General features: G+C 61.3%; 1 protein-coding gene across 4 annotated transcripts; it reads left to right on the top strand.

The window, feature by feature from the left end:
* Nucleotides 1-1,616: 1,616 nt before the first annotated feature.
* RASA4B (RAS p21 protein activator 4B) lies at nucleotides 1,617-25,866 on the top strand. 4 transcript variants are annotated; one of them, XM_047838747.1, is made up of 21 exons: nucleotides 1,617-1,797; nucleotides 6,631-6,687; nucleotides 8,704-8,817; nucleotides 9,331-9,392; nucleotides 10,540-10,672; nucleotides 12,245-12,326; nucleotides 12,835-12,966; nucleotides 13,217-13,308; nucleotides 14,562-14,679; nucleotides 14,944-15,094; nucleotides 15,351-15,415; nucleotides 15,725-15,837; nucleotides 16,079-16,271; nucleotides 16,487-16,624; nucleotides 17,168-17,312; nucleotides 17,671-17,837; nucleotides 20,345-20,482; nucleotides 21,508-21,643; nucleotides 23,136-23,256; nucleotides 25,009-25,073; nucleotides 25,221-25,866. In XM_047838747.1, exons 1-21 carry the CDS (start codon nucleotides 1,733-1,735, stop codon nucleotides 25,340-25,342), a joined length of 2,409 nt encoding a protein of 802 aa, XP_047694703.1. In that variant the 5' UTR covers nucleotides 1,617-1,732; the 3' UTR covers nucleotides 25,343-25,866. The 4 variants fall into 4 exon arrangements, with proteins under 4 accessions (XP_047694703.1, XP_047694704.1, XP_047694705.1 ...); XM_047838748.1 differs by having other exon boundaries at nucleotides 1,659-1,797; nucleotides 8,709-8,817; XM_047838749.1 differs by lacking the exon at nucleotides 1,617-1,797 and adding an exon at nucleotides 5,656-5,865 and having other exon boundaries at nucleotides 8,709-8,817.
* Nucleotides 25,867-26,417: the final 551 nt, after the last annotated feature.

The following is a 26,417-nucleotide window of genomic DNA, read 5'->3' as shown; positions in this document are numbered from 1 at the left end:
ACATAATCCGAAGCAGGCTGCAGACTCCCAGCTGTCAGCACAGAGCCGGATGTGGGGCTTGAACCCACAAACTGTGAGATCATGAACTGAGCTGAAGTTGGGTGCTTAACTGACTGAGCCACCCAGGCTCCCCAAATGCATTTTTGTTATGTTTGTTTTTTATGTTTGAGAGAGAGGGGGAGAGAGAGAGAGAGAGAGAGACAGAGACAGAGAGAGAGAGAGAGAACAAGTGGGGGAAGGGCAGAGAATATGGGAGACAGAGGATCTGAAGCAGATTCTGTGCTGACAGCAAAGAGCCCGATGTGGGGCTCGAACTCACAAACCGTGAGCTTGTGACCTGAGCTGCAGACGCTCAACCGACTGAGCCACCTAAGCACCCCTGAAAGCATTTTTTTAAAAAGCAATCTCTACACTCAAGGTGGAGCTTGAACTCAAAACCTCCAGGCCAAGAGTCACATGCTCTACCAACTGAGCCAGCCAGGCACCCTCTTTCTTTTTCTTTTCTTTTTTTTTTAAAGGAAGCATTGGAAAGCATTGTAAATATCCAACGGCTTTGGAACTTGGTAAAGTGTGCGTGTGTTGTACAAATAACAAAATAGGAAAAGAAAACAGAAGGCAAGAGAAAATAGAACCTGTGCTAGGCACCCACACATAGTGTTTCCTGGGCATCCTTGGCAGGTGTCACTGCGCCCTTGTTGCTGGTGATGAAATGAAACCAGCTCATGGCAGTTCAGAAAGCCACCCAGAGTGACCCAGCAAGGGAGTGGTGAAGCTGGGTCTAGGATCCAAGTCTGCAGTGATGTTTCAGACGGTGCCCTCGGAGCAGGAAGGGCGGGGGGAGGGGGGACAGATGCCCAGGGCCAGTTATGGCTGTGCCAGTCCCAGGACTGTGACCTCTAGATCTGGGAGAAAACCGCGAGGGGCCAATTCTAGAAACCTGAGCTCCTCATCCAAGTTCCCACCTCGGGGGAGGGAGGAGGCGTTAAGTGAGGTGATCACTGAGAAAGCCCCCTCCTCACAAACAGGTTCTCAAAAAGAATCCTGGTCTTTCAGACTCAAATACACTGTCCCCAAAGCTCTGGACTGCCCTGGCTCTGGCTGCCTCCTTCTGTGTCCAGGTGGCTCTAACATAAACACACATATTGTTTGCTAAGTTCGTCCGATTGTTCATTCATTCATCTTACACCTACGCAGCGCGTCCCACGCGTCAGGCTCCGGTGGCCAGGGCTGTCCTCCTCGCGCGTCCCCTGCCCGCGTGTCCCCGCACTTGCCCGCGCCTCTGAGTACACACTAGGGCCCACTGCCCCCGTGCACCTGGGAACTGCCATTGGGACCACGCCCGCCGCCCACACATACCCGTGGCACGGGCCAACCGGCGCCGACCGTCGCCCCCTAGCCCCACCGCGCCCCCGAGCCAGCAGGGCAACAGATCTCGGCGCAGGCCCCTCCCATCCCCCCAGGCAGCCAATGAGCGCGGCGGCCTGGGCCGGCCCCGCCCACGCCGGGGAGCCCCGGCCGCCGATTGGCCCTCCGGGGAGCACTGGCCCCCGCACGTGGGGCGGGGGCGGGGGTGAATGAAGTGGAAGCGATTCCCCCGCCCCCGCGCTTACCTCCCGCGCCCGGCGCGGCCCGCCCCCCCGCCCCCCGGCGCCCAGTCCCGCGCTGGCCGCCCGCGGCAGCCGACCCCGGCGTCCGGCTTTCCCGGACCCGCATCCCGCGTCGCGGACCCGCGATGGCCAAGCGCAGCTCGCTGTCCATCCGCATCGTGGAGGGGAAGAACCTGCCCGCCAAGGACATGTGAGCGCTGCCGCGGGTGGGGGCCCCAACTTTCTGGGGAGGGGCGCTGCCCCTTGTGCCTGACCTTTCTGGGGTCCGCACGGCCCGCCCACAAGTGGAGCAGCGGCGAGGGTGTGGCGAGTGTGGCCGCGGTGGGGGACTGGAAGGGAAATGGGGACAGTTAAGATTTGTTGCAGGCACCGGGCAGGGGGTGACAGGGAAGGGCTGTGGACTGGGGAGGGGACGGGGGTCTATAAGGGGCCTTAGTTAGCAGGGAGACAGCGAACGGCGGCTCAAGAAAGGAAGAGTAGAGCTTTAACAGGACAGGGGCTGAGCGTGGGGGAGACCTCGCTAGGAGATGCCTCAGTGAACTGCGGGGGGTGTGGCTGGGGGGGTGGGGGTGCCCCCTGGAAACTAGGGGTCTTCCTCAGTAATTCCGAAACCTTTAGTACCCGGGAGTGTGCACCTGAAACACGCCCCCAGGGCGGGGGGGGCTGTCCCGGGGCTTCCAGCTGCGCGCTGGCGTGGAGGGTGAACCTGTAGGTCAGGAGGCCGGTACCGTGCAAAGATGGGGTGGCTGAGCCATGCGGTGGCTTTACCTCCTCACAACTGCCCAGCAAGGCCGCTCTCATCGTTCCATTTTACAAATGAGGAAACTGAGGCTCAGAGACGTGAAATGCTGGCTCCAAATGGCTGAGCACCATCTTGGGGCCAGAGCTCCTAACCAACACCAACATCTAGGGCTTTCCCTGGTCCCTGGCCAGATTTGAGGAGGTTTTAGGGGCCCCTTGTCCCAGCCCCTTTCTCAGTAGGTTCCAGAGCTGAGTTGCCCCATCCAATCCTTGCCTCCCTCGCATACAGCCTTAGACAACATCTTATCTCTGAAGCCTCAGTTTCCCCTTCTGTAGACTGGAGGTCAGAATCCCTTAAGCACAGGGGTGTCTGGCTGGCTCAGTCAGTAGAGCATGTGACTCTTGATCTCGGGATTGTGAGTTCTAGCCCCAGGTTGGGTGTAGAGTTCACTTAAAAATGAAATCTTAAAAAAATAAAATAAAATCTCTTAAGCACAAAGCTCCAGGTGCGCTGGCTGCCTGGAGCAGGGTGTGGGGGAAGGGGAGCCCAGAGGCGGCATTGGGTCCAAAGTCTACTGTCTGGGAGCCCCCCTCCACACCCCTCCTCTGCCCAACCCCGGCTCCTCAGCAGGCACCTGGATGCGAATGGGGAGGGGTGCAGGAGGCTGGGGCGCGGACATCTCTCCCATAGGCGCAGTGGCCCCTGGCCCCCGTGAATTTCCCCGCTCTCTCAGCGCCTTGAGCAGTTCTAGTTCAAGGCCCCCTGGGCCAGGCGAGGCCAGACTCAGCAGTTGCTATGGCAATGGGTGAGGGAGGGGGCTGCGAGGGCCATCTCCAGGTGGGTTTCTGAGCTCGTAGGTGGGGCCGGAGCTGAGCCTGTGGTCTCTGGGGAGAGCGGGCAAATGAACTCCGAGGAGGGTCTTAGCCTCCAGGCCCAGCCTCTGAGCACCCCCCTTGCTGGCACTGGTAACTAGGTCAGCTGGGCCTCCTCTGGCTGGTGGCTGCCGGGAGGAGCATCCCCTCCGTCTGGCACCTTCCCCCCCCCCCCCCCACCGCCACCATCCCCGCAGGCCCTAGTGCCTGGCCATAGGCTTTCCCCAGCCCTGGGTGGTGAAGCCGTGGACTTCGTCTACCAGGGGGCCAAGGTGCCGGCTTCTCTGGCCAGCCCTGCCTCTGCACAGCCGAGGGGCCTTGGGTCTCCTTCCCTGGGAGAGTGGCCACCGAGGCCTGTTGATTTGCCTCCGGGATCTCTTTCCTTGCCCTGCCCCCCTCCCTACTCACCTCCCCTCACCTCCTTTCCTCCGCCCTCCCCTTAGTGGCTCTGACCTGTCACCTGGCTCTTAAATCTAGCTGTGACCCCGGCTCCCATCCCCTGCCAGCCTCTCTGGGTTGGGCTCTTCCCGGCCCTGCTTGTGCACACGTTTAGGATCTTCTGCCTTCAAACACGCCCCTTCAGAGTCCTCCAGAAAACTCCTGGTCATCCTTCAGGACCCCTCTCAGACGTCCGCTCTGGCTTTCCCTGGTGCCCTCCGGCAGGGCTGTTCATTTGCTGTTTTGTGTCCCCCAGCAGTTTGGGGGCAGTTAGGATGAAGCCCTTGGTGGCAGCTGCTGCTTCTTGGGCAGCCTGGGGGTGAGGGTAGGAACCGGGACACATTCATCTTGGCATTCCTGGGGCTCTGGGGTCGCCTGGTCCACAGTAGGGGGTGGGGAATAAGGGGTGTGGAGGACCTTTCCATTTAATCCTTTTATTTGTCCTATAAAGTAGATCTGCTCAATTTGTAGAAGGGGAAACTGAGGCTCAGGGTGTGCAAGTCACCTGCCAAGGCCACACAGCATTTGGGTAGGGAAGTCAGCATTCAAACCCACTCTTTCTGCTGCTGACAAGCCAAGAATCCTGGCTGGACCAAGGTTTCAGGCCTGCTGTGGGGCTCTGTGGGGACTGAGCCTTGCAAATGCCATGCAAATGATTTAGCTCCCGGATGTCAGGGGTTTGAAGATCACCGGAGGCCCCGCACTGAGTGCTGGAGGCAGGGGTGGTGGTGAGCCTGCCTCACTGTGCCTCATCGGCCTGTCTCCTGAGTAGCATCTCTTCCAGCCGGGACTCGCACACCTCTGAGGACGGGGAGCTCACTACCTTTATGGTGGCCCACGTTGACTGAGACTGTTCTAAGGAGGGAGACATCATCACACGGCCGCGGCCTGCCTCCCTGCCACCTCCACTCATGGGCTTTTCGTTCTCTTAAGGGCACAGAGCACAGCTGTGCTCCCCATCACCGACAGCTTTTAGAGCCCACCTGTTCCTGTTTTGTTTCCCTCTAACGTCTCCCATCCTTGGGTGCCTGGGTCAGCCAGACAGGAGCTAAGTCTCATAATGACTGGTGACTGGCTCCCACGCCCAGTGGCCCTGGGGACGGGCCCGGAACTATTTCAGGGTTTGCCCTGATCCTTCCCCTTCCACGGCCTGGAAACTGCCAAAGGCCTAAATATAGAGACCCTGCAAGTAGCCAGGCTGGGGAAGGAGAAGTCAGACAGGGGACCAGCCCAGGGGCCTCATCAGGGCAGAGGGCACTGGGCAGGGCCACAGGTCCCAGCAGCTGGCCAGGGATTGTGGTCGGGCCTCTGGCTTCAGCCCGCTCTTGACACCGGCCCCTCTGCCCCCCTGTGACCCAGCCACCCAGCTCACCCTGCCCCTGCACACGCAGGTCTGTTCCAGCCTCCGGGCCTTTACCCACTCCAGCGACCTTGCCTGTAACACAAGCCACAGACCTCACTCTTCATTCAGAGATTCATTCGCTGAGTGAGAACTGCGCTGTGGGCAGAGCTGGGCTACAGGGGTGCCAGGGGTGAAGGCAGAGGCGGGGTAGAGGGGGTCCACCCCCCAGAGGCCTCAGCCCACACCGATGTCTCCCTCCTTCGGAGTTCCGGTGCAAACATGCACGCAGCTGCCGGGGCCCTGCCGCCCAGCCCAGCTCCTGGGGCGCACAGGACCCTGATTGCTGGAGGCCTACGGCCCCCTGGCTTTGGGGTGGTGGGATGCAAGCTGGGGTGTTCCCCAGGGGCTCTTTGGAGGAGGGGGCTCCTAAAGGACAAGGGGAGGGGCTACAGGAAGAAGAGCAAGGCGTCTAGGGCGGTGCCAACATTTACTGAACCTCTCCCACTGGCTGGCCCTCTTCGAAGGTCAGGGCCCGAGGCAGCCGGGAGCCACCGTCGTGGCCCCACCGTGCCATGTGGGGAACTGAGTCTTGGCAGACATTTCCGGTCAGCATCAGGAGGATCTTTGGAGATGTTTGCATCTCGTGGCTTCCTCTGCAGGAAGGGCCCCTTCTGAGAAGGGAAGCAAGACTTGGAATTTCCCCAACCTCCAACAAGCAAATACACTTCCTTTTAATGGACACTGGGCCTGAAAGGCACTTCTGGAGACAGTCCTCACCCCCTTACTTGCCTGGGACCAGCCCTAGGCCTAGACCACCCCAGGAATCCCCCACCCACGGAGACCAGGGCGCCTGAGCAGTCCCAGGTTGGTCTGCCCCTTCCTTCTCTCCCGGGTGGCCGAGAGCTCGGGGGCAGACTGTTACATTTGTTCATTCATTCGTGTATCCAGGAAACATTCCTGGGACCCCTGTCCTAGCCCCTGGGGGGACGCAGAAGTGGCCCCTGCGCTCAGGTAGTCAGGTGGGGATGGCAGCTGAGGACAGTACTCACGAGCAGTCCCGGGATGGAGAGAAGATGGAGAGTTTGTAGGCAGTGGGACCGAAGGGGAGACCTTACTTCCTGCCTCTGGGACGGGGCAGGGCTCTTGGGGGGGTAGGTGGGGGGGGGGGTTGGGGGAGGCTGAGGCTGGGAGGTGGGCCTCGCTGTCCAGGCTGGGGAGCAGCAGTAGCAAGGGGTAAGGGTTCAAGGGCTCAGAGGAGAAAATCGGCTGACTTGGGTGTTGAGGATAGGGGTTTCTCCAGCTTGCCCGGGGCTGTTCCTTGGGCGCCGTTACAGGGCAGGGCGGGAGGAAAGGGTGGCAGGAAGAGGCATCCATTCATGAGCAGGGGGGGGGCAGTGAGCCGTTTCTCCCCTTCCCCTGCATCTGGGCAGGGGAGCCTCGGCGCCTCCCACACTGATGGCGGGGCACACGTTTTGGCCTGAGGAGCCTTCAGGCACCAGCCCGGGCCCTGGTACCTCAGACTTGATTGTCTTTCTCCTGGGGTCACCGAGGGGAGGGCTGGGAACCCCTGCCCTCACCCTGCCTGCAGCTGGACGCCAGTCCGCCCCTCCCTGGCCTTCTGTCTTGCAGCACCGGCAGCAGCGACCCCTACTGCATCGTGAAGGTGGACAATGAGCCCATCATCAGGTACGGGGGTGGGGGTGGGGGGTAGAAGGGGGAGGTCTTGGAGCATCTAATCCCCTGTTTCCCGCCCCCACCCCCAATGCCCTGACATACCCGCTTGGAGGGGAGAAAGACCTGACCCGACCAGTAACTCCTCATGCTAATGACTGACCTTGACGCCCATCCAGGGATTATATCCAAGGGCTTCTCACCAACTCTGCCCTTTTTTTTTTTTAACGTTTATTATTTATTTATTTATTTATTTATTTATTTATAAACATAGGGGCACATGTGTCCCTTTGTGTTTTTTTTTTTAATTTATTTTTAATGTTTATTTTTGAGACAGAAAGAGACAGAGCATGAGTGGGGGAGGGTCAGAGAGAGAGGGAGACACAGAACCTGCACAGGCTCCAGGCTCTGAGCTGTCAGCACAGAGCCAGACACGGGGCTCGAACTCACAGACCGTGAGATCTTGACCTGAGCCCAAGTCGGAAGCTCAACCGACTGAGCCACCCAGGCGCCCCTAACGTTTATTTATTTTTGAGAGACAGAGAGTGAGCGGAGGAGGGGCAGAAAGAGAGGGAGACACAGACTCCGAAGCAGGCTCCGGGCTCCGAGCTGTCAGCACAGGGCGCGACGTGGGGCTTGAACGCACGAACCGTGAGCTCATAACCTAAGCCGAAGTCGGCCGCTTAACGGACTGGACCGAGCCACCCAGGCGCCCCGTTTACAATCTTTACAGCCCTCAAAAGGGACAGAGGATGATGATTAGGACCAGCAGCTGTCGTTTACGGAGTACAGTCTGCCGGGCCCTGTGCTACACCTTTTGCAGCCCATTTGAAAACTTACAACGAGCTGGCTGTGATATTATTAAATCGCGTTTGCAGATGAGGAGCCCGGAGGCTCAGAGAGACTAAGTAACCTGCCCAGGGTCACCTACCTAGGAGGTGGCAGATTCGGACTGGAACCCAAATCTGGCGGAGCCCAAAGCCAGAGCTCCTTCCCCCTCCCCGGCCCTTGCTCCCGCTTCCTGAGAGACTCCCACAGTGCTTGTACCCCAGAAAGGCTGCTCCAGCCAGGGGGCCCCAGCCTGTACCCAGAAGGGCCATTTCCCCTGGGTGTGGACAAAAGGGCTCCACGATTCTGGGCAGGGCCTTTGCGGTCTCGTGCCCTCCGTGTCCCGGACTTCGTGGCCAGAGCCGCCCCCCTGTTCCGCCCACCTGAGCGCCCATGGCTGACCGCCAGCCAAGGCTGACAGACTCGCGGTTCTTCCCCCCACTGCAAACAGGACCTCAGGTCTTTTGCCTCATTCCCTCCAAACCACGATACCAAGAGGGGGCAGGCAGGATGGCTCTGGTTGTCTCTGTGACAGACAGGGAAACCGAGGCTCCAGAGTTCAAGTTACCTGAGAAGTGGTTGGGGTGAAGGTGACGCCCTGAGCCTTCATCCGGGTCCTTGGGGGTTTCAGCTCTGCCCCACCCCCGCCCCCACATGCCCTGCCGAGTCCCGTGAGCTGAGGGGCGCTGCCCTGGGGGTTTGGCCAGAGCTGGGTGAGGCTCTGCCCACGCAAGACCTCTCTGGGTCAGGCTCTGGACCGTGGCTCCCAGGCCCCCCCCAGGAGGATTGTCTAGCTCCAGGGTCAACTTGGCCATCCCCCTGTTCCCACCCTTAGTAAGTCTGTTCAGCATCAGGAGCCAGGGTGAGGCTGGGAGGCCGGGCTTCTGGTCCCGGCTCTGCCACTGCCCCGTCACGGGACCTGAGGCCAGCTACGGCCACCTGTGGTCTCAGTTTCCCCAGATGGAAAATGGCCTGATGGATGCGGCCCTGTGCCCTGCCCAGAGCAGCAAGGAAGGTCAGGAAGGAATGATTAATGGTGGGCAGTAGGGTCTAGGACAAGGAAAACCATCCACTGGCAGAGCACTTGTTCCCGGGAGTGGAAGGAGATGTGGGGAAAGGTGGACTTAGGTCACACGGCCCCGTCTTGCCGTGGCCTGGGGCCTGCGGGGGGCCCAGACAGGTGCTGAGGGTCCTCTCCTGTAGGACAGCCACTGTGTGGAAGACCCTGTGCCCGTTCTGGGGTGAGGAGTACCAGGTGCACCTGCCGCCCGCCTTCCACGCGGTGGCCTTCTACGTCATGGATGAGGATGCCCTCAGGTGGGTGGGCCCCCACTCTTTGGCTGGGGCCCAGACCCCACCACCTGCCCATTTCACTGCTGGGACTGCCGGTCGCTTGGCATCCTCTTTACAGCCTGGCGGGAGGGGGAGCCCAGAAGGGTCTGGAAGGGATCGGGGTTTGAGCGTGTGGGTGTCTGTGGGGGCGGAGGGTTCACTGGGCTCACACCACATCGTACGTGTGCGTGTGCGGGGACACAGGCACGGGTGTGCTGGGCCGCGCGTGGGGGCTGCGAGCTAGAGAACCCACAGAGCATGAGCTCGGCAGATGCGTGGGCACACGTGTCCATCCGTGCACAGAAACAGGGTACATACCCACGAGAGGGTCCAGAATGCAGGGCCTACGGGAGGGTCATGGGTCCTGCTGCAGTAGGCTCCTGTAAGTGACGAGCGTCAGCCTCCCTGCTTCCCACAGGGCCCCTGAACTGGGCAGGAGGGGGGTCCTGAGCCCCCTGCAGAGCCCTGCCCAGCTCTGGTTCCCTCTTCATCCTCCAGCCGGGACGACGTTATTGGGAAGGTCTGCCTTACCAGGGACACCCTGGCCGCTCACCCTAAGGGTAAGACCCCCGGGAGGGAGCCTGTGGCCCACTCTGGCCTCCCTCCTCTCTTGCCCCACTGCTCTGCTTGTCCCTGGCCTCCCCCATTTCAAAGATGCTTCTTCTAGGCTGCTTCAGGGCCCGTGCTCAGGGAGAGCCATGTCTGCCCTCCCTAGAAGGGCCTCTGGCCAGCTCCGGCACCCTGGCCTCTGTGCCCTGGGCCCCATTCTGCCCCCTGGCTGGGACTGCAACCCCCTAGGGCCGAGGGGGGCTGCTAGCAGTGGGACCTGAAGCCTCGGCAGGCAGAAGAAGGGCCTCTCTATGCTCCATTGCTGAGGTGTAGAGGCCCCCTCCTCCCAATCGGGCTGGCTCTTTCTGTACCCCTGGAGTCCCCCCAGCTTGGGCCCCAGTGCTACCGTGTCCTAAGCCTGTGAAGGGTCAGCCTGCGGCTGGGCTGGGCCCCTTTGGTGACTGCCGGGATGCTGACATTGTTTCCAGGGTCAGCTCTTTCCCAGCCTCACTGTGTGACCCGGCGCCTCCTCTGGGCTGGGTCCCTATCTGCCAGGGAGGGTTCAGGCCAGGAGCTCTCAGACAGTACAGGTTCCGCTTGTCTGAGTCCCCGGGACTCTCCCGGGGCCTTCCCGGCACGCACCTGCTCCTGTCTGTGAGGCCGGGCAGGCATGCGGGGGTGGGGGGGACTTTGCTGACTCATGGAGCCTCTTGGCCCCTGCCAGGCCAGAGGCCTTTCCTGCCCGCCGCCCCCACCAGCCCCTCAGGGTCCAGTGGCCCAAGTGATGCTGTTCCCTTGCTGCTTCCCCGTCTGGCCTTAGTTCCTCCTCCAGCAGCCCTAGACAAGAGCCATTGTTTTAAGTTGGAGAAACTGAGGACAGAGAAGGCAGTCCCGTCGTGAGTCAGGGTCAGAGCCGTCACATGCCTTGTGACACAATAGTAAGGACACAGGGGTCACCGGATTTGGATGCTCATCAAGCCTCTTCCAAGTGCTGTTGCTCAGCTGCTGAGCCTCAGTTTCCTCATCTGTCAGTGGGGACAACAGCCCCCGCCTCACGGAGCTTGAGAGGACCCCGAGGGGCCTGCAGAGGGGGCCGGGTGGCACCTGGCGGGGCTGAGGGAGAGGGCCAGGCCCCCGGCTGAGCCGCCAGCCCTACAGGTTTCAGCGGATGGGCGCACCTGACGGAGGTCGATCCCGATGAGGAGGTGCAGGGCGAGATCCACCTGCGCCTGGAGGTGGTGCCGGGGCCGCGGGCCCGCCGGCTGCTGCGCTGCTCTGTGCTGGAGGCCAGGTGAGACGGGAGGCGCGGAGGAGCGGGGCGGAGGGCCCCACACAGCTAGGGACACCGGCTAGGACTCCCGGTGTGCCGTCCCCCCCTCCACGTCCTGGCCCTGCACCTCCTCCCACGAGGAGGGCCTCGGACCCGAAGAGGTTTCCTGGGTGACCGCACACGGGAGGCTATGTCTCTTGGAGAAAGGGGTGAGGTTCTAATGGCGGAGCTTTGGGCATCACAGAGGGGACCCCAAACTCTGAACGTGCAGGCCCAGTGCTAAGACTGGGCTTCTGCTGCCTTTAACTCCAGTATGAACTTGACCTGATACAGCATGGATGTGTAGCGGGGTCCTCAGTGGGGTGGGGGGGTGAAAGGAGTTGCTGGAAAACTCCAGATGGGAGGGGCGGGGTTCTCTCCAGGAGGGAGGCTTGGGTGGGAAGGTGGGCCTGAGTCACCTGTGACAGGGTTCCCCCTCCCCCCCCCACCCCGGCTATTTTTAGCTGCAGGCTCCCCTCCCATCTGGGCCTGAGTGTGAGTCACACACGTTCCATGAGAAGCGCCTTCCTTTCTGGCTCCAGCCCACCTCCACAGGGTCCTTGCTCGCCTCTGGGGCGGCAGGGTGGGGAGTGGAACCCCATGTGGGTGGGTGGCTTCCCTGGGAGGAAGATCTCTCTCCTGCCAATGAGGACTGTGGCTCCCCTGGGCTTTATTTTCTGTCCTGGGGCTGGAACGTGGAACAGCCACAAACACACGGAAAACTTGTGGGTGGCCGAGGCTCCAGCCTGGCCTCCGCTCAGCAGGTGCCTGGGTGGGAGGAGTGGTCTGTCCAGACCTCTCTGTAAAGTGTGAGGGGCCTTGGCCCCCGCCGCCCCCAGCTCAGACCCTGCTGGGGTCCTGAGAGGCCTACGAAGCTGCCTTTGCTGCAGAGGCAGAAAGAACATTTCTCATCTTTCTGGGCAGGTCCTCAAGGCCAAGCTCTGGGATTCCTATTAGACGGTTCTGAGGAAGAAAAAAAACCAGGCATGAGAGGCTTTGAGCTGAAAATACCAAAAAGAGCAGAAGCTAATATTTATAGTAGATGGAAGAAGGATGGGCTTTGTTGTTTTGGCGCAAAGGGTCCTGAGCTGGGGGCGCCTGACCGCCCTTGGGCCTTGCAAAGGACCAGCTGTGGAGACAGGGCAGGATGGCCTATCGGGGCTGCTCATGAAACCCCCCTGGCCCTGTGGGGCAGGCCTTCTAGAAGCCCGTGATCTCAATTGTTGGGGCGATCTTCTCCATTCCACTGACAAGGAAACCGAGGCTCAGAGAGGTGGCCCCAGCTCAGTCCTGCCCTGGGAACAGATTGCGGGTGGGGCGGCACGGCCCGGGCTGTTCCACGGATGCGCTCACCTCCCCCAGTCCCCAGAGCAGCAGCTAGTCCTGCCGAGTCAGAGGATCCCTGGTCTGGTGTGGGTGCCCCCGGAGGCCCATGGGGTGAACGCTGTGGGAACCAGGGTCCAGAAAAGGGAGGGGTGCTGTGCATAGTTACCCGGTGGGCCCGGATGACCCCCGCAACGGTCATGTGACAAGTGGATGCTCCACTTTCCCCAGGGACCTGGCCCCGAAGGACCGGAATGGTGCCTCTGACCCCTTTGTCCGAGTGCGCTACAGCGGCCGGACACAGGAGACCTCGGTGAGGGGGCTGGGGAGGGGGCAGGCAGGCTCAGGGTCTGGCCTGGGCCCTCATCACCCGGGAGGTCAGGCTGGGACTACGGTCCCACAGAAGAGGCTTGGAAAAGCGGGGTGACCTGTGTGGGGGTGTTAACAGATCCCAGCCCTTCTGGCACCAACCCCTGCGGGCTGGGCCGAGACAACCAGTGCGGGGTTCATCTGCACAGTCCAGCAGTTCCCCGCATGGCTTTCCTCACCTCTGGGGTGGTGGGCGCAACCCTGGGAGGAGAAGGGGGTGGAGTCTTGGCTTCTCAGTGCCATCTGCTACCTTTTTGCTGTGTGGCCTTGGACAAGTGCCTTACCCACTCTGAGCCCCAATTTCTCCCGGTTTGGGGAAGGTTTGAACAGGAAGTTTATACCTCTCCTGCTGCAAGGGCCCTGCAGGGATCCCACGTGGGGTGTTTGGGGTGGCTGGGCCTTGGGGGGGCCCCTTGGGGTCACCCCACCCCTACTCACCCCGTTTTGGGCAGATCGTGAAGAAATCACGCTACCCACGCTGGAACGAGATGTTTGAGTTTGAGTTGGAGGAGGGGGCCGCGGAGGCGCTGTGTGTGGAAGCCTGGGACTGGGACCTCGTCAGCAGGAATGACTTCTTGGGCAAAGTGAGCACCCTGCCCCTTCTGGCTGCACCTGCCCCGCCTCCATTCCAGAACCACCCCCCTTCTCCCCTCCTCCCCTCCTCCCCCACCCCGCCCTGCTGCTGCTTCAAAGGGGCACTCCCCAGGGCCAGCCACTGGTGCTCAGGGACCCCCGGAAGGGACTCCCCCAAAGGAAGATTCCTTGGCAAGGAAGAGCCCTGAGGGCCCCAGCCCCAGCCCCAGCGCGGCCCCCCTGCCTCTGCCTTGTCCCCAGGTGGTGTTCAATGTCCAGAAACTGTGCGCGGCCCAGAAGGAGGAGGGCTGGTTCCGGCTGCAGCCCGACCAGTCCAAGAATCAGCGGGGAGAGTGAGTGCCTGGGGCTGGTGGGCTCGGGGTCCCCAGGGCAGGGGGGCGCGGACAGTGGCTCCAATGGGCGGGGCTGCGTGTGGTGGGGGGAGGGGCTGACGCAGCTCCAGGTTTCTTTCTGCGCTTGCCCGATGGCCCAGGCTCCGTTATCCTGGCCTATCCTGCCGCCTCTGGCTTCTCACAGCCTTGGACTCAGCCCTGTCCTCCAAGGCAGTCTCCTGCTTTCCACCTTCTGGCAGATTCTGGAACAGGCCTTCAGCCCTTTCCCTTTAAGGGTTTCTCTGCAGACCTCAGACCGTAGTTTGAGTCCCCAGAGCTCTGACTCTCCCCCCAAATTCTCCAGGAACAAGGTTGCCAGATAAAATACAAGCTGTCCCCTTAAAGCTGAGTTTCAGACAAACAATGACTAATTTTTAGTGTAAGTATGTCCGTGCGATGTCGGGGACCGACTTCTACCAAAGATATTCAGATTTAACTGGGTTTCTTGTATTTTTATTTTGGTAAATCTGGCAACCCCCTCAAGGAAGCCCTCTGGCCTCCTCGCTCACCACTCAGCCCGGAAGTAGGGGATCAGCAGTGTCCCCCACCTTGGATGGTTCACTCTGTCTCTCTGCAGAGGACCCCAGACCCCCCCATCCCCACCATCAGCGGGGCAGGGGCAGGGCAGGGGCTGAGTCCCGCAGCAGGCATTTCCATGGGACGAGCCGTTTTGGCGGCTTCGACTGTGTATGAGACCATGTGCTAGTGCATCACTTGGTGAACTGTCCTGTGCTTCTGGACGTGGGGGCCTTAGAGAGGTTAAGCCTTGGTCAGCACCCTCCCCAGAAGGGGTCTGAGCAGAGGAGCTTGGTAGTTAGATCCATTATGGCGAGTTGCTTAATCCCCTCGAGCCTCAGTTTCCCCTGGCAGGTTGTTATGACAGTTGGGGATTGTGTATGTGGAGGAGCGGATCTCTGAGAGTTTACAGATTCAAAGCCGGGAGCCCCGCATGTCCATATGGGTCAAGCGCAGAGTTCAAGGCGTCTAGAAGTGACAGGGAGCCAGGCGGTGAAAATGGGTGGTGTTCCCCTGAGTTTGGAGGCGGGAAGGGCCTTCCAAGCAGAGAGCACCTTGGGGAAAAAGTGGGAGGGGTGCCGTGCAGGGAGCCAAGGTGGAGGGCAGGCCCCAAGGGGGAGTATGGGGGCAGTGCGGGAGGGGGCACGGCCCAGGTGGCCTGGGTCCCTGGTGGAGAGGTCACAGGCTGCCCGTTCCAGGGGCAACCTGGGCTCCTTGCAGCTGGAGGTGCGGCTGCGGGACGAGACGGTACTGCCCTCCGGCTGCTACCAGCCCCTGGTGCAGCTGCTGTGCCGTGAGGTGAAGCTGGGCACCCAGGTGAGGGGGCCCCGGGGGAAGGTGGGAGGGTCCAGGGACAGCAGGCCTGTTCTCCCTGTTCTCCCTGTCCTTCTAAACCTGCTCTGAAGAGCAAAACTCTCAGTTCTCAGGATGGTAAGGAATTAACCAATGCCCAGGGTCCCTCGCCATTCTGTGGGAAAGCACCCCTCCCCCTTCCCCTTGGTGGTCCCAGGCCCTCAGAGTGAAGGGTTTGGGTTCCCCTGTGCGTCTTCTGACCCTGCCTCTCCTTGCTGCCTTCTGCAGGGCCCAGGGCAGCTGATAGCACTTATCGAGGAGACAACAAGCACCGAATGCCGCCAGGATGTGGCCACCAACCTGCTCAAACTGTTCCTGGGGCAGGGACTGGCCAAAGACTTTCTGGACCTGCTCTTCCAGCTGGAGCTGGGTCGTACCAGTGAGGCCTGGGAGGGAGTGGCCTGTCTGAGGGTGTGGTGGAGAGGGGAGCCAGGAGCCAAGGACTCCAGAGATGCTGAGAGGGGAGAAATCTGGGAAGTCTTCCTGTAGGAAGCTGCCTGATCTGATTAGGGGGCAAAGGAAAGAGCAAAAGGCAGAGTTGGGGCAGTGGGCTGGGGGATCCCAAGGTCCTCTGTCCTCCCCCAAAGCCTGGTCCCTCTCTCAACCCCCCTACCCACTAGAACCTCTGCTCGTAGGTGAGGCTAACACCCTGTTCCGGAGCAACTCTCTGGCCTCGAAGTCCATGGAGTCTTTTCTGAAGGTGAGGTTGAGTGATACGTGCTCTTTGTTTCATAGATGAGGAGTTTCAGAAGGGCCAAGAAGCAGAGTGGGAGCTTAGATTCCAGTCTCCTGTGTCCAGGGCCCTTTAAGGCTAAGAATTGCCTTCATCCGTCCATGCAGTCATCCTGTGGCAGCAGTGTGTCGCGCCGTCCCCATCGTGTGCCCAGTTCTTTCCTGAGTAGACACAGCAGGCAGATGGTGTAGGGGGTGGCTGGGAGGTCAGCTGCAGGGAGATGGCAGGCAGCTGGAGGTGGGAGACGGGACCAACGCCACTCACCGCCGCCCCCAGGTGGCTGGGATGCGGTATCTGCACGGCGTCCTGGGCCCCATCATTGACAAGGTGTTTGAGGAGAAGAAGTACGTGGAGCTGGACCCCAGCAAAGTGGAAGTCAAGGACGTAGGGTGAGGCCGGGGGCGATCCCTGGGGGCGGGGGTGTCAGGCCCTTTATGCAAATGTATGTTTTTCGCCCTTTCTGCCTGGGCCTGGGTCTACCTTTTCATCGCTCTGCCCACCTGTGCGTTGCCTGTGTGCCCCTGTCTCCGCTGATGCCTTACTGCGCCTGTCTCCAGGAGCCCCTGTGCCGCCGTGTGCACGGGCGCTGACCTCGACCTTCTCTTGCGGGTCCCCTGCGGGCCAACGCAGGTGCTCGGGGCTGCACCGCCCGCAGACAGAGGCCGAGGTGCTGGAGCAGAGCGCGCAGACGCTGCGCGCCCACCTGGCGGCGCTGCTGAGCGCGCTCAGTCGCTCCGTTCGCGCATGCCCCGCCGTGGTCCGCGCCACCTTCCGCCAGCTTTTCCGGCGCGTGCGCGAGCGCTTCCCCAGCGCCCAGCACGAGGTGCGCCCTCTGCCGGTGGGGCCGGGCGGAGGGAAGAAAGCGGTGGGGAAGGGGGCAGCTGTGGCGCCCGGAGGCGCGGTGTTGGGGGGGTGGGGCTTCGAAGCGCCTGGCGGGGTCGTGGGGAGAGGGAGAGGCGGGGACAGCACCAAAACCCAGCGGGCTGTTCCGAGCCCCGGCCTCGGGGAGTCCAGCCCCTGCTCTCCCGCACCCCCTAGAACGTGCCATTCATCGCCGTCACCAGCTTCCTGTGCCTGCGCTTCGTCTCTCCCGCCATCATGGCGCCCAAGCTCTTCCACCTGCGGGAGCGGCACGCGGACGCCCGCACCAGCCGCACCCTGCTCCTGCTGGCCAAGGTGCGGGCCCGTGGACACTGGCGAGATGCCCGACCGGGTGCCCGGGGGGCCCTTGCCTGGACAGCGGTGTGCTCCCCACTGGCTCCAGGAACACCTGTAGCACCGCACTTTATAGTTTGCAAAGCGTTTTCACGGGCACCGATCTCGTGTGGATGAGGAAACGGGTCTCCGAGGGGCAAGAGGTTCCCCAAGGCCGTGTAGCCTGCGTGTGAATAGGGGGCCTTGTAGCTCCAGCTCTACTCACTCCCAGGCTGGGGTCGTCACACCCAGTGGAACAGGCTGATATTAAACTTGCTGTGAAAGGCCAGCCGGTTGGGCTCAAGTAGCCTCGACTGTCGGGTCCCGAAAGGCTTCAGACTCCATGGGGTGCTCGGCGCCGAGTCCCAATGGGGATGGAATGGGCCTGTGAGCAGTGCGTGTGCTGCCTCCACCTCTGCTTCTACAGTGGGGGTAGCACAGATTTGGTGGTGGGGCGGGGGAGGTTGCAGGGGTGGGCCCTTGACCCAGCAGAGCTGTCCCCCCTCGGCGGCTGTCCCCCCTCAGGCGGTTCAGAACGTGGGCAACATGGACGCGCCAGCTTCCAGAGCCAAGGAGGCTTGGATGGAGCCGCTGCAGCCCACCGTGCGCCAGGGCGTGGCCCAGCTGAAGGACTTCATCACCAAGCTGGTGGACATCGAGGAGAAGGAGGGTGAGCTCTCCCGGAGAGAGAAGCCCCGCGCCCCGCGCAACCGCCCCAGACACGCGTTTGCTCCGCCCCCCGGCTGGTGGCCCCGCCCACACCGGATCCTCCTCCGGCCCCGCCCACAGCCCTCCAGGTGTCGTCGCCCCGCCCTGTGTCTCCGGTCCCCACCTACCTCTGCGCCTCTCTGGTTGCGTCTGCGGCCTCTTGGTCATGTTTGCCCCGCTCCCTGCCCCATGGCCTTGCCCGCTGCCGCCTGTGCCCCTCGAGGCCCTGCCCACTGCCTGCTGTTGATGTTTGCTCTGCCCGAGTCCCTGCTTCAGCTTGGTCTCGGCTCACATTTTGCCCTCCCTCCCTTGCCCGCCAGAGCTGGGCCTGCAGCGGGCGCTGAGCTTGCAGGCGCCGCCGGTGAAGGAGGGGCCGCTCTTCATCCACAGGACCAAGGGCAAGGGTCCCCTCATGTCCTCCTTCAAGAAACTCCACTTTTCCCTCACCACCGAGGCCCTCAGCTTCGCCAAAACGCCCAACTCCAAGGTGGGTGAGGAAGGAGGTAGGCAAGCGGGGGCACCCTGGAGGCACCTGTCCCTCCCTTGGAGCCCATCCCAGGGTCGGGCAGGACCCTGTTCGGGTGGCAGCCACAGTGTCTCTTAAGACTCACGGGAGGGAAGCTTCTCTTCCCCAAGGGCCGGGGGTGGGGGGACAGTGCTGCAGTGTCAGTCCTGGCTTCCTGGTGCATGAATTGGGTGGGGGGCTGAGGGGTGCTTCCGGGAAATCAAGGAATTAGAGAGGGTCTGGGAGGAGTCCTGGTTTCCAGCTTTAGCAAGGGTCTCAGTCGCTCTGAGCCCTGTTGCCTTGGCCTTCAAGTTGAGGATGACGGTCCCTACGTGCCAAGCTGTTGAGGATAGAGGAGATGGTCGCTCTGAGGTGCAGCGCCTGGGCCCTGCACGGGGCGGGATCCTGGCCAGTGGAATGACTGAAGGCCCTGGGCTGGTCCCTCTGTGCTTGTCTCCCAGGAGGGGCGGAGGGCATGCTTCTTGGGCAGACCTGCTGACCCCGAGCTGGGCGGACCCGGCCCCCAGTCAGTCAGGCTCTGGGGACGGTCTTCCGGGGATGCCCAATCCAGCCCTGAGCAGCCGATGGGGGAACTGAGCTCCCTGGGTGACTCCTCAGCCTGGGCCTCTCGCTTTCCAGCGCATTCCACTCTAAGCAGCTGCCTGGCCACTGAGTCCCCTCAGCATTTTCTTCAGCCTCAGCAGAGCCCAGCAGGACCTTCCCTCATCCCCCTCTGGGCTCAGCATTGAGCTCTGCCCTGTTGTGGACATACCGCCTATCCCCCTGTGCAGCACCACCCCCGTCTGCCCCCCTCCTGTCTCCCCTCCAGCAGGTGTACCCCAGAATGGGCAGCACATTCTCTGCCCTTTTCTTTTTTTGATTAAAAAAATGATTTATTTATTTATTTATTTTTAACATTTTTATTATTTATTTTTGGGACAGAGAGAGACAGAGCATGAACGGGGGTGGGGCAGAGAGAGAGGGAGACACAGAATCAGAAACAGGCTCCAGGCTCTGAGCCATCAGCCCAGAGCCTGACGCAGGGCTCGAACTCACGGACCGCGAGATCGTGACCTGGCTGAAGTCGAACGCTTAACCGACTGCGCCACCCAGGCGCCCCCAAAAAAATTTTTTTAAATGTGTATTTATTTCTGAGAGAGAGAGAGAGAGAGAGAGAGAGACAGAGCATGAGCAGGGAGGGGCAGTGAGAGAGAGACACAGAATCCGAGGCAGGCTCCAGGCTCTGAGCTGTCAGCACAGAGCCCAACGCGGGGCTCGAACTCACGAACCGTGAGATCATGACCTGAGCTGGTCAGATGCTGAACTGACTGAGCCACCCAGGCGCCCCTGATTTTTTTAATTTTTTTTTTTTAACGTTTATTTATTTTTCAGACAGAGAGAGACAGAGCATGAACAGGGGAGGGGCAGAGAGAGAGGGAGACACAGAATCTGAAACAGGCTCCAGGCTCTGAGCTGTCAGTACAGAGCCCGATGCGGGGCTCGAACTCACGGACCTCGAGATCATGACCTGAGCCGAAGTCAGACGCTTCACTGACCAAGCCACCCAGGCGCCCTGCCCCTGATTTTTTAAAATAGAAAAAAAAAATTTTTTTTTAATTTTAGAGACAGCACATGTGAGAGGGGCAGAGGGAGAAAGAATCTTAAGCAGGCTCCACGGTGAGCATGGAGCCTGTGCAGGGCTCGATCCCACAACCCTGGATCATAACCTGAGCCGAAATCAAGAGTCAGATGCTTAACCGACTGAGCCACCCAGGTGCCCCTCCATCCTCTGCCCTTTGGGAGGCTCTACCCCAAGATGGCTCAGATGTGTGTCCCCAAGGCTCCCCTCCAGGTTTCCCCACTTGCTGCTCATCACTGAGGCCAGCAGGGGTTGGTGGGCTTGGATGCCAGGCTGGGGGGTGTGGGTGCTCTCCAGAGGGCCGTGGGGACTGGTTATTTGTGTGCTAAGGGCCCCGGCAAGCTCTGATGGGAGAGACAAGGGGCTGGGGGCTGCTGGCACAGGCGGAGTTTCAGCAGCTTGGGGGCCCCTCGGGGATGCAGATCTGTTAGGCGCAGAACTCCGCATCATCCCGTCTGTGTCTTACCATATTGGATGACGACAGGAGTGAGAAGGGGCCAGAAGGTGGGTTGTGACTCTTAGAGCTGGGCAAGGTAAAGGCAAGTTGGGGAATTATTCATAAGGGAAAAGCCACAGGGTCTGATTCCGGCAGGTGCTACCTTCCAGCCCTGGGGAATGCTGGGATTCCAGACAATGTTTCCCATGCTCAGACCTCCCGGGGCCGCCGGGAACCCTCGAGAGGCCAGGCATCGGTTACCATCTGTCTGCACTGCATCTGGCCGAGGTCACTCACAGAGCTGGGTCCTCTACGCCAACCCACGCTGCTGCAGAAAGGGAGACTAAGGCCCAGAACTAGGAAATGGCGGGGCCCCGGCTGGGACCTTGAGACTGCCCACTCCACCCACTCCAGAAAAGTGCCCTCATCAAGCCGGCCAGCATCCGGGCGGCGGAGAAGGTGGAGGAGAAGAGCTTCGGCAGCTCGAACGTCATGCAGCTCATCTACGAGGACGATGCGGGCAAGCCCCAGACGGTCTACCTGCAGTGCAGGGTGGGGGCCGTGGAGGGCCCTGGAGGGGAGGGGCGCTGTGGGAATGGCCACCTGGGGGGCGGCTACACGGAGGCCCCAGGGAGTCCCCTACCCCTTTGTTGGCCACATCGGGTCCAGCAGGGTGTGAGATCCGGCATGTGTGTGTGTGTGTGTGTGTGTGTGTGTGTGTGTGTGCGCGTCTCGTGTGTCTGTGTCCTAGACTCGGGGTGCCGTGCCTGCCTTTCCCTGGGCCTGTCCGGTTACCCACATGTAGGTCTGTGCGAGGCCCAGCGTCTGGACGTGTACGTCCCCATGATTTGGAGCTTCGTGTTGTACCTGTTTGCAGGAAACTGGATTTCTGAGTATGTGTGTTGGTGCCTGTGTGTTTGTGTGTGTGTATCAACACGTAATAATCACACGTTTACGGAAGTGTGTGGCCCCGAGTGCGTGACCTCAAACCGCCTTCTCGTCTTTTCACGTATTAACTCATTCACTCATCTAAAAAATATCTGGTGAGCACCTGCAAGGTCCCCGGCTGTTCTCAGCGGTGGGGGTTCAGCGGCAGGCGGAACACAGCCTTGCCTTGGTGGAGCTCGTGTCCCAGGGGAGCAGATGGATGTTAAATAAATATTTAAAAGTCAAATGGTGGCAGTGCCTTCAAGAGCACAAAGGAGACTTAGGGAGGGAAATAGGATGAAGTAGGCTTCGGCGGGGGGAGGACCCCCGACGCGTGGCATTTGAGCAGGGCCACTGTGAAGGAGGGACCATCTAGGGGGGACGCAGGGACCAGGAAGGAAGGCTGAAGTGGGAGGGGTTTGGCTTGTTGTGGGAAGTGACTGTCCCAAGCCACAGGGGGAAACAGTGACAGCAGGGCCACCACATATCGTCGGCAGGGGGTATGCTGCCCCAGGGACAGCGGAGGGGGCCGGTGGTGGCCGCGGTCCAGCCCACGCTTTGTGCATTGGCCCACGTGCCTGGGAGTGCCAGGGAGGGAGGGCTTCCCGGAGGGGGTGACCTCTGACCGCCGCCCCCCGTGTCGCCTGTAGTGCGTGAACGAGCTGAACCAGTGGCTGTCTGCGCTGCGGAAGGTGAGCATCGGCAACCCTGGCCTGCTCGGCTCCTACCACCCTGGCGTCTTCCGCGGGGACAAGTGGAGCTGTTGCCACCAGAAGGACAAGTCAGGTGGGAGAGGAGGCGCGGGCCCCTACCCTGCACCCATCCACGCGGGGCCTTCAGGCCCTGGCTTGCTGGCCTGGCTTGGGGGGCCGCCTGTGCGCCTGCGGGAACTCGCCAGAGGCCGGCCGGCCCCTGCAGGTGCTCCGGGCAAGGAGGGTTCGTGACTGGCTGGTTTGGGAAATGCCGTGTGGTGTGTGTGCCGCGTGAGGGGACACGGAAGGCCCTGTGGTGGCCTGAAGCCCAGTTGGGATCCCGTTTCTAACACCCTGTGACCCAGGGCTCCCTAACTCACTTGACAGGAAGCCTTGTCTTGCCCAGGGACTGAGGTTCTTGCAGAACCAGCGTTCCAAGGAACGCGCTTTAGGAATTCCTTGCTGATGAGAGCAAGAGAGGGCCCCGGAGTTCGCAGTCGGGTACCGGAGCTGTGGGCGGGGGGACCCTGGGCACTAGAGGGCTGGCCGGGAGGAGCCTCTGCTAGAACTTTCGGTGATGACGGAAACGGTATGTGTCTGTGCTGCCCAGTACTGAGTACGTGCTGGTCGTGAGCGTGTGTCTAGGCTTGAAATGTGGCTAGTGTGGCCCGGGAACTGAGTTTTAACTTTGTTTTCTCGTATATAATTTTATTTTAGTATTGCTATTTTTTTAACGTTTCATCGAGAGAGAGCAGGAGCAGGGGAGGGGCAGAGAGAGAGGGGGGCAGAGGATCTGAGGCAGGCGCTGCGCTGACAGCAGAGAGCCCGATGTGGGGCTCGAACCCATAAACTGCGAGATCGTGACTTGAGCTGAAGTCGGATGCTCAACTGACTGAGCCCCCCCAGGCATGGCTAGTGGCTACCCTGTCGCACAACTCAGTTCTGGAACTGTGATGATCTTCCCTTACCTCCGGCTGCTTCACAAAATTCTTGCTCCCCAGTCACAGAAGAGCCTCAGCCCTTGGAGCCTGGCACGGGAGGCCCTCGGAAGCTGACCCACCCACTCTAGCTCGGGCCCGCGTGTGGGACTGAGCAGTGGTGGGTCTTTACAAGGGTGTCGCTGGTCAGTTGGCCTGACCTGGAGCCGTTGGCTTTGACCTTGGTGACAACCCTCGTCATTGGTGAGGGGGGCTGCCCAGGGCACTAGGTGGCAGGGTCTGGTAGCCCATTTTATGGAGGCGGAAACTGAGGCTTACCAAGGGCCAGTACCTCTGCCAAGGTCGTAAAGCCAGCAAGTGGCAGGGCCAGCTCATTCCAAGGCACAAACCCCTCAGCTTCCCTCCTCGTGATCTTACGGTTCCAGGGCACTCCCTTCTTCCTTCCAGAAGGTTGTGCAGCTCCCACGCTCTGCCTTCGTGTGTCCCAGGGCTCAGGAGCAAATCCGAGGGATGAGCTGCTGCCCTCCTGGGGCCCCTGAGTGTATTCCTGTCCCTCTCCCGGCCTCAGTGTCCCCACCTGCACTCCCAGGAAGTTGGACGTAAGCTCTCACAGGGCCTGCCCACACCCTGCCCTCTCTGTGCCCCCAGATCTGGGCTGTGACAAGACCCGGTCACGGGTGACCCTGCAGGAGTGGAATGACCCTCTCGATCACGACCTGGAGGCCCAGCTCATCTACCGGCACCTGCTGGGCGTGGAGCCTGCGCTGCGGTGAGGGGGCCCGTGCAGCCCCAGGGAATGTGCCAGGCGAGGCCCAGAGTTGGGACTCGGGCTCAGGGCTGCTCTGTGTGGCTGGTCTCTCCCTTCGCATCAGGCCCGGCACGGGCCTGCCTTTGGTGGCCACACCTGGGGAGGGACACATAGGTCTCTGTGGCATGAGGCACTTAGGGCAAAGGTCCATGGGCTGTGGAAGCCCCAGCCTCCCAGCCTGTCCAGCCTTCCTGTTGTGCCCTCGGGCTCAGGGGTTGCCCTCGGCCACCTCTCCGAGTTCCTCAGCCACCTCCGTGGTGCCCTGGTTCCCAGCCCTGGCCCCAGCTCCCCAGCTCAGGAACCAACGGGATGCCTGCGCCCTACCCCACTGACTCAGAGGCTCTGGAGGACAAGGCCAGCATGGCGATATTTTTAAGCAACCCGGTGTTTCCTGAGAGTACTGCCTCCCCGAGTCTGCGGAATGGGGGTGGTTTTCTCTCCCACACTCCTGTCCCCGGGCCCTGGGGGAGGGGGGCTACGGTCCTCGCTCCTTCACGACTTTTCCTTGTTTCCAGCAGTTAACTCTCTTCCTCAAAACCCTTCAAAGCTCATGCGGTCAGATTAGAACCACTTGCCCCCTTGTGAGCCACAGTCACCAGTAGCCTCCAGGCCACCCTGCAGCCACCTCCTTTCTGCCGGTGGGGCCCTGTCACCAGCTCCCTCTCCACCCCCTACTCTGGCCCCCTTGTTCAGGGACTTCATCTTCCACCTCCAAGATGAAGCCACCACCTTGTCTGCTCTGTTCCTGGGACCCACGGTTACCCCCATTTAAGCCAGGAAGTGGCAAAGGTTTGAACCCAAGCAGCCTTGTGTTCGGGTGGTCCCAACACGGGACCAGGGCTCATAGTCCCAATCACAGCACCCTGCCTGGAGAGCCTCTCCCACCTCCAGAACGCCTCGGCCACCCTTCTCATTGTGCCCACCTCCTTGCCACCCGCACCTCTGATCCACTGACATGGTGGCCTGTCCTCAGCCCTGCTGTACCCACTTCCCATGGCTGCTGGTACCAATTACTGGACACTTGGTGGCCAGAAACAACGCAGATGTATTCTCTCGTGGTAAATGTCGAATAAGTAAATGAACAGAGCAGGTGAGGGCCTGGACCGACCCCGCAGGACCTAGAAGGGATCTGAGGAAGAGGACCCCGTTAGATCTTAGCACAGGGACACCTCTCTTCCAAAACAGATCAGGGAGACCATCCAAAGGGCCAAGCCAGTCGAATTCCTAACTAAGGAACTTCAAGCCTGGGGTCCACTTGGCCGCCCACTCTCCCTCTGTGCAAACTCACAGGACTGTACCTGAGAGGGCCCAGGGTGGCCCAGGTCTGGTGGACCCCGGTTAGGAACCGTGCTTGAATTGTCAGTTTCCTATTTCCAGAAGAAAGAAGCTGGTTCCACAGCCAGTTAATAGTAGGGACTTTCAGGCCCCAGTTGGCCCCTTTCCCCAGGGCCCTCTGAAATAGGAGTGGTGCCTTCTGATGACCACCGCCCCCCGCTCCCCACCCCCCCCCCCCGCTGCCCCATTTTGAAAGTGGGGAGGACCAGAGGAGGCTGGAAGAGGAAAAGTGCCAGGGGACCAAGACCTGGGCCTCTGTTTCTTCCCCACAGACTGAAAGGGTCAGCCCCTCAGTCCTAGGACCCCGTCCAGCTCAGGGGGGTCACCCAGCCTTCCTGGCCAGGGCACCAGGAGCCCTCACTCTGTCCTCCCCCGCAGGGAGAAGCACCGGGAGCTGAGCGCGGGCACAGAGGCGGGCTCTGTGCTCACAGGCCCTGGTGGAGGTAGGTCACCCCCCCCCCCCCCCCCCCCCCCGTGTGGACTCTTGCAGGGGCCCGAGCTCCCTTCAGGGCTGCTATGGGCGGGGTCCCACTCTCAGGGGCTCTCTGGCCTTTGGCCCCACCTTGCCCCCATCCCACATCTGCCTCCAGCCCCTGAGGACCCACTGGCCCAGCTGCTGCAGGTGCTGCGGGACCTCCAGGAGGCCCACAGATCCAGCCCAGCCAGCTCACCGCCTTCCGAGCCCAGCTGCCTCCTGGAGCTGCAGACGTGAGGCCTGCCCCACACTCCCTGCCGAGCCCCCTGACCGGTGCTTGGAGACCCCGTCCCCCGCCCCCATGTGCTTCTGGCTCTTCACTTCAGTCCCCCTCCCTGGGGAGCAAGGCTCAGGGCTCTCCTCGGCTGGGTGAATCCGAAGGGACCAGGCAGCAGGGGGTCCATTGTCACCCACCTCAAGTCTCTAGGGGACTTGGGGAGCTCCTGCTTCTCCGTGAAGCCTGGCTGCTCCCCGCGGACCCTGCAGCCCTCGCTGCTACTGGCCCAGGCTCTGGGGACCCCTCCTGCCCAGGACAGATCTAGCCAGAAACCACCCCTAGGATGGCCCCTGCCTGTTGGACTGATGCTCTTGGGCCCAGAGAGGTGGGAGGGGACACGGATCCTAGGAGGCCAGGCCTCCACCTCAGCATCCCCTTCGCTCCTGGCCACCCCCACCTGCTCCCCTGCGGCCACTGCCTGGGCCCCCCGGGAGAGCTTCGCGGTGCTCTGTCGCTGACAATAAACCTGCTGTGACTGCCTGGCCTCTGGGGTCTTGTGATGGGGGTCGGTGGAGGGAGTGGGCCTGGGGACTCCAGTGGCTCTTGTGGGTGGCCAAGGACTGGGGCCACCAGCATAGCCTTTGTGTATCCCTTCTGTCTCCCACCCCCAAATCCCGGGGGGATTCCCTCCTCCCCACAACTGTTGTCCCCACCACACCCCTGGGTCCCACGGCTCCATCCCCCACAGGCTCCAGAGCCTGACTTGTCTCCCCTTCCCTTCCTGGCATAGGGGGTGCTGAGGCTGCGCCCCCCAGCAGCGTCTGTTCTCTGGCTGCTTCCTTAGGGCCTCACACAAGTCCGCACACCTGTTGAATCTCCTTGGGTTTCAAGAACCTTGTGGTCAGGGACTGTGGACCCCAGGGTCTGCTGTGCCCTAATGCAGAGTGAAGGGGAAAGAGGTGTGCACTTAAGGGGCTGCCACAAGAAGCCCAGGCTTTAACCGCATACACGCGGCCCCGTAGTGTCACCCACCACCCTCTCCTCCAAAAGGGTCCTGGGGTGGGGCGGCTGCTGCAGCCCAAAGGGGGTTACAAC

This window comes from Prionailurus viverrinus, chromosome E3, assembly GCF_022837055.1.
Source record: "Prionailurus viverrinus isolate Anna chromosome E3, UM_Priviv_1.0, whole genome shotgun sequence".
Taxonomy (NCBI): domain Eukaryota; kingdom Metazoa; phylum Chordata; class Mammalia; order Carnivora; family Felidae; genus Prionailurus; species Prionailurus viverrinus.
This window is presented reverse-complemented; position numbering and strand designations above follow the sequence as displayed.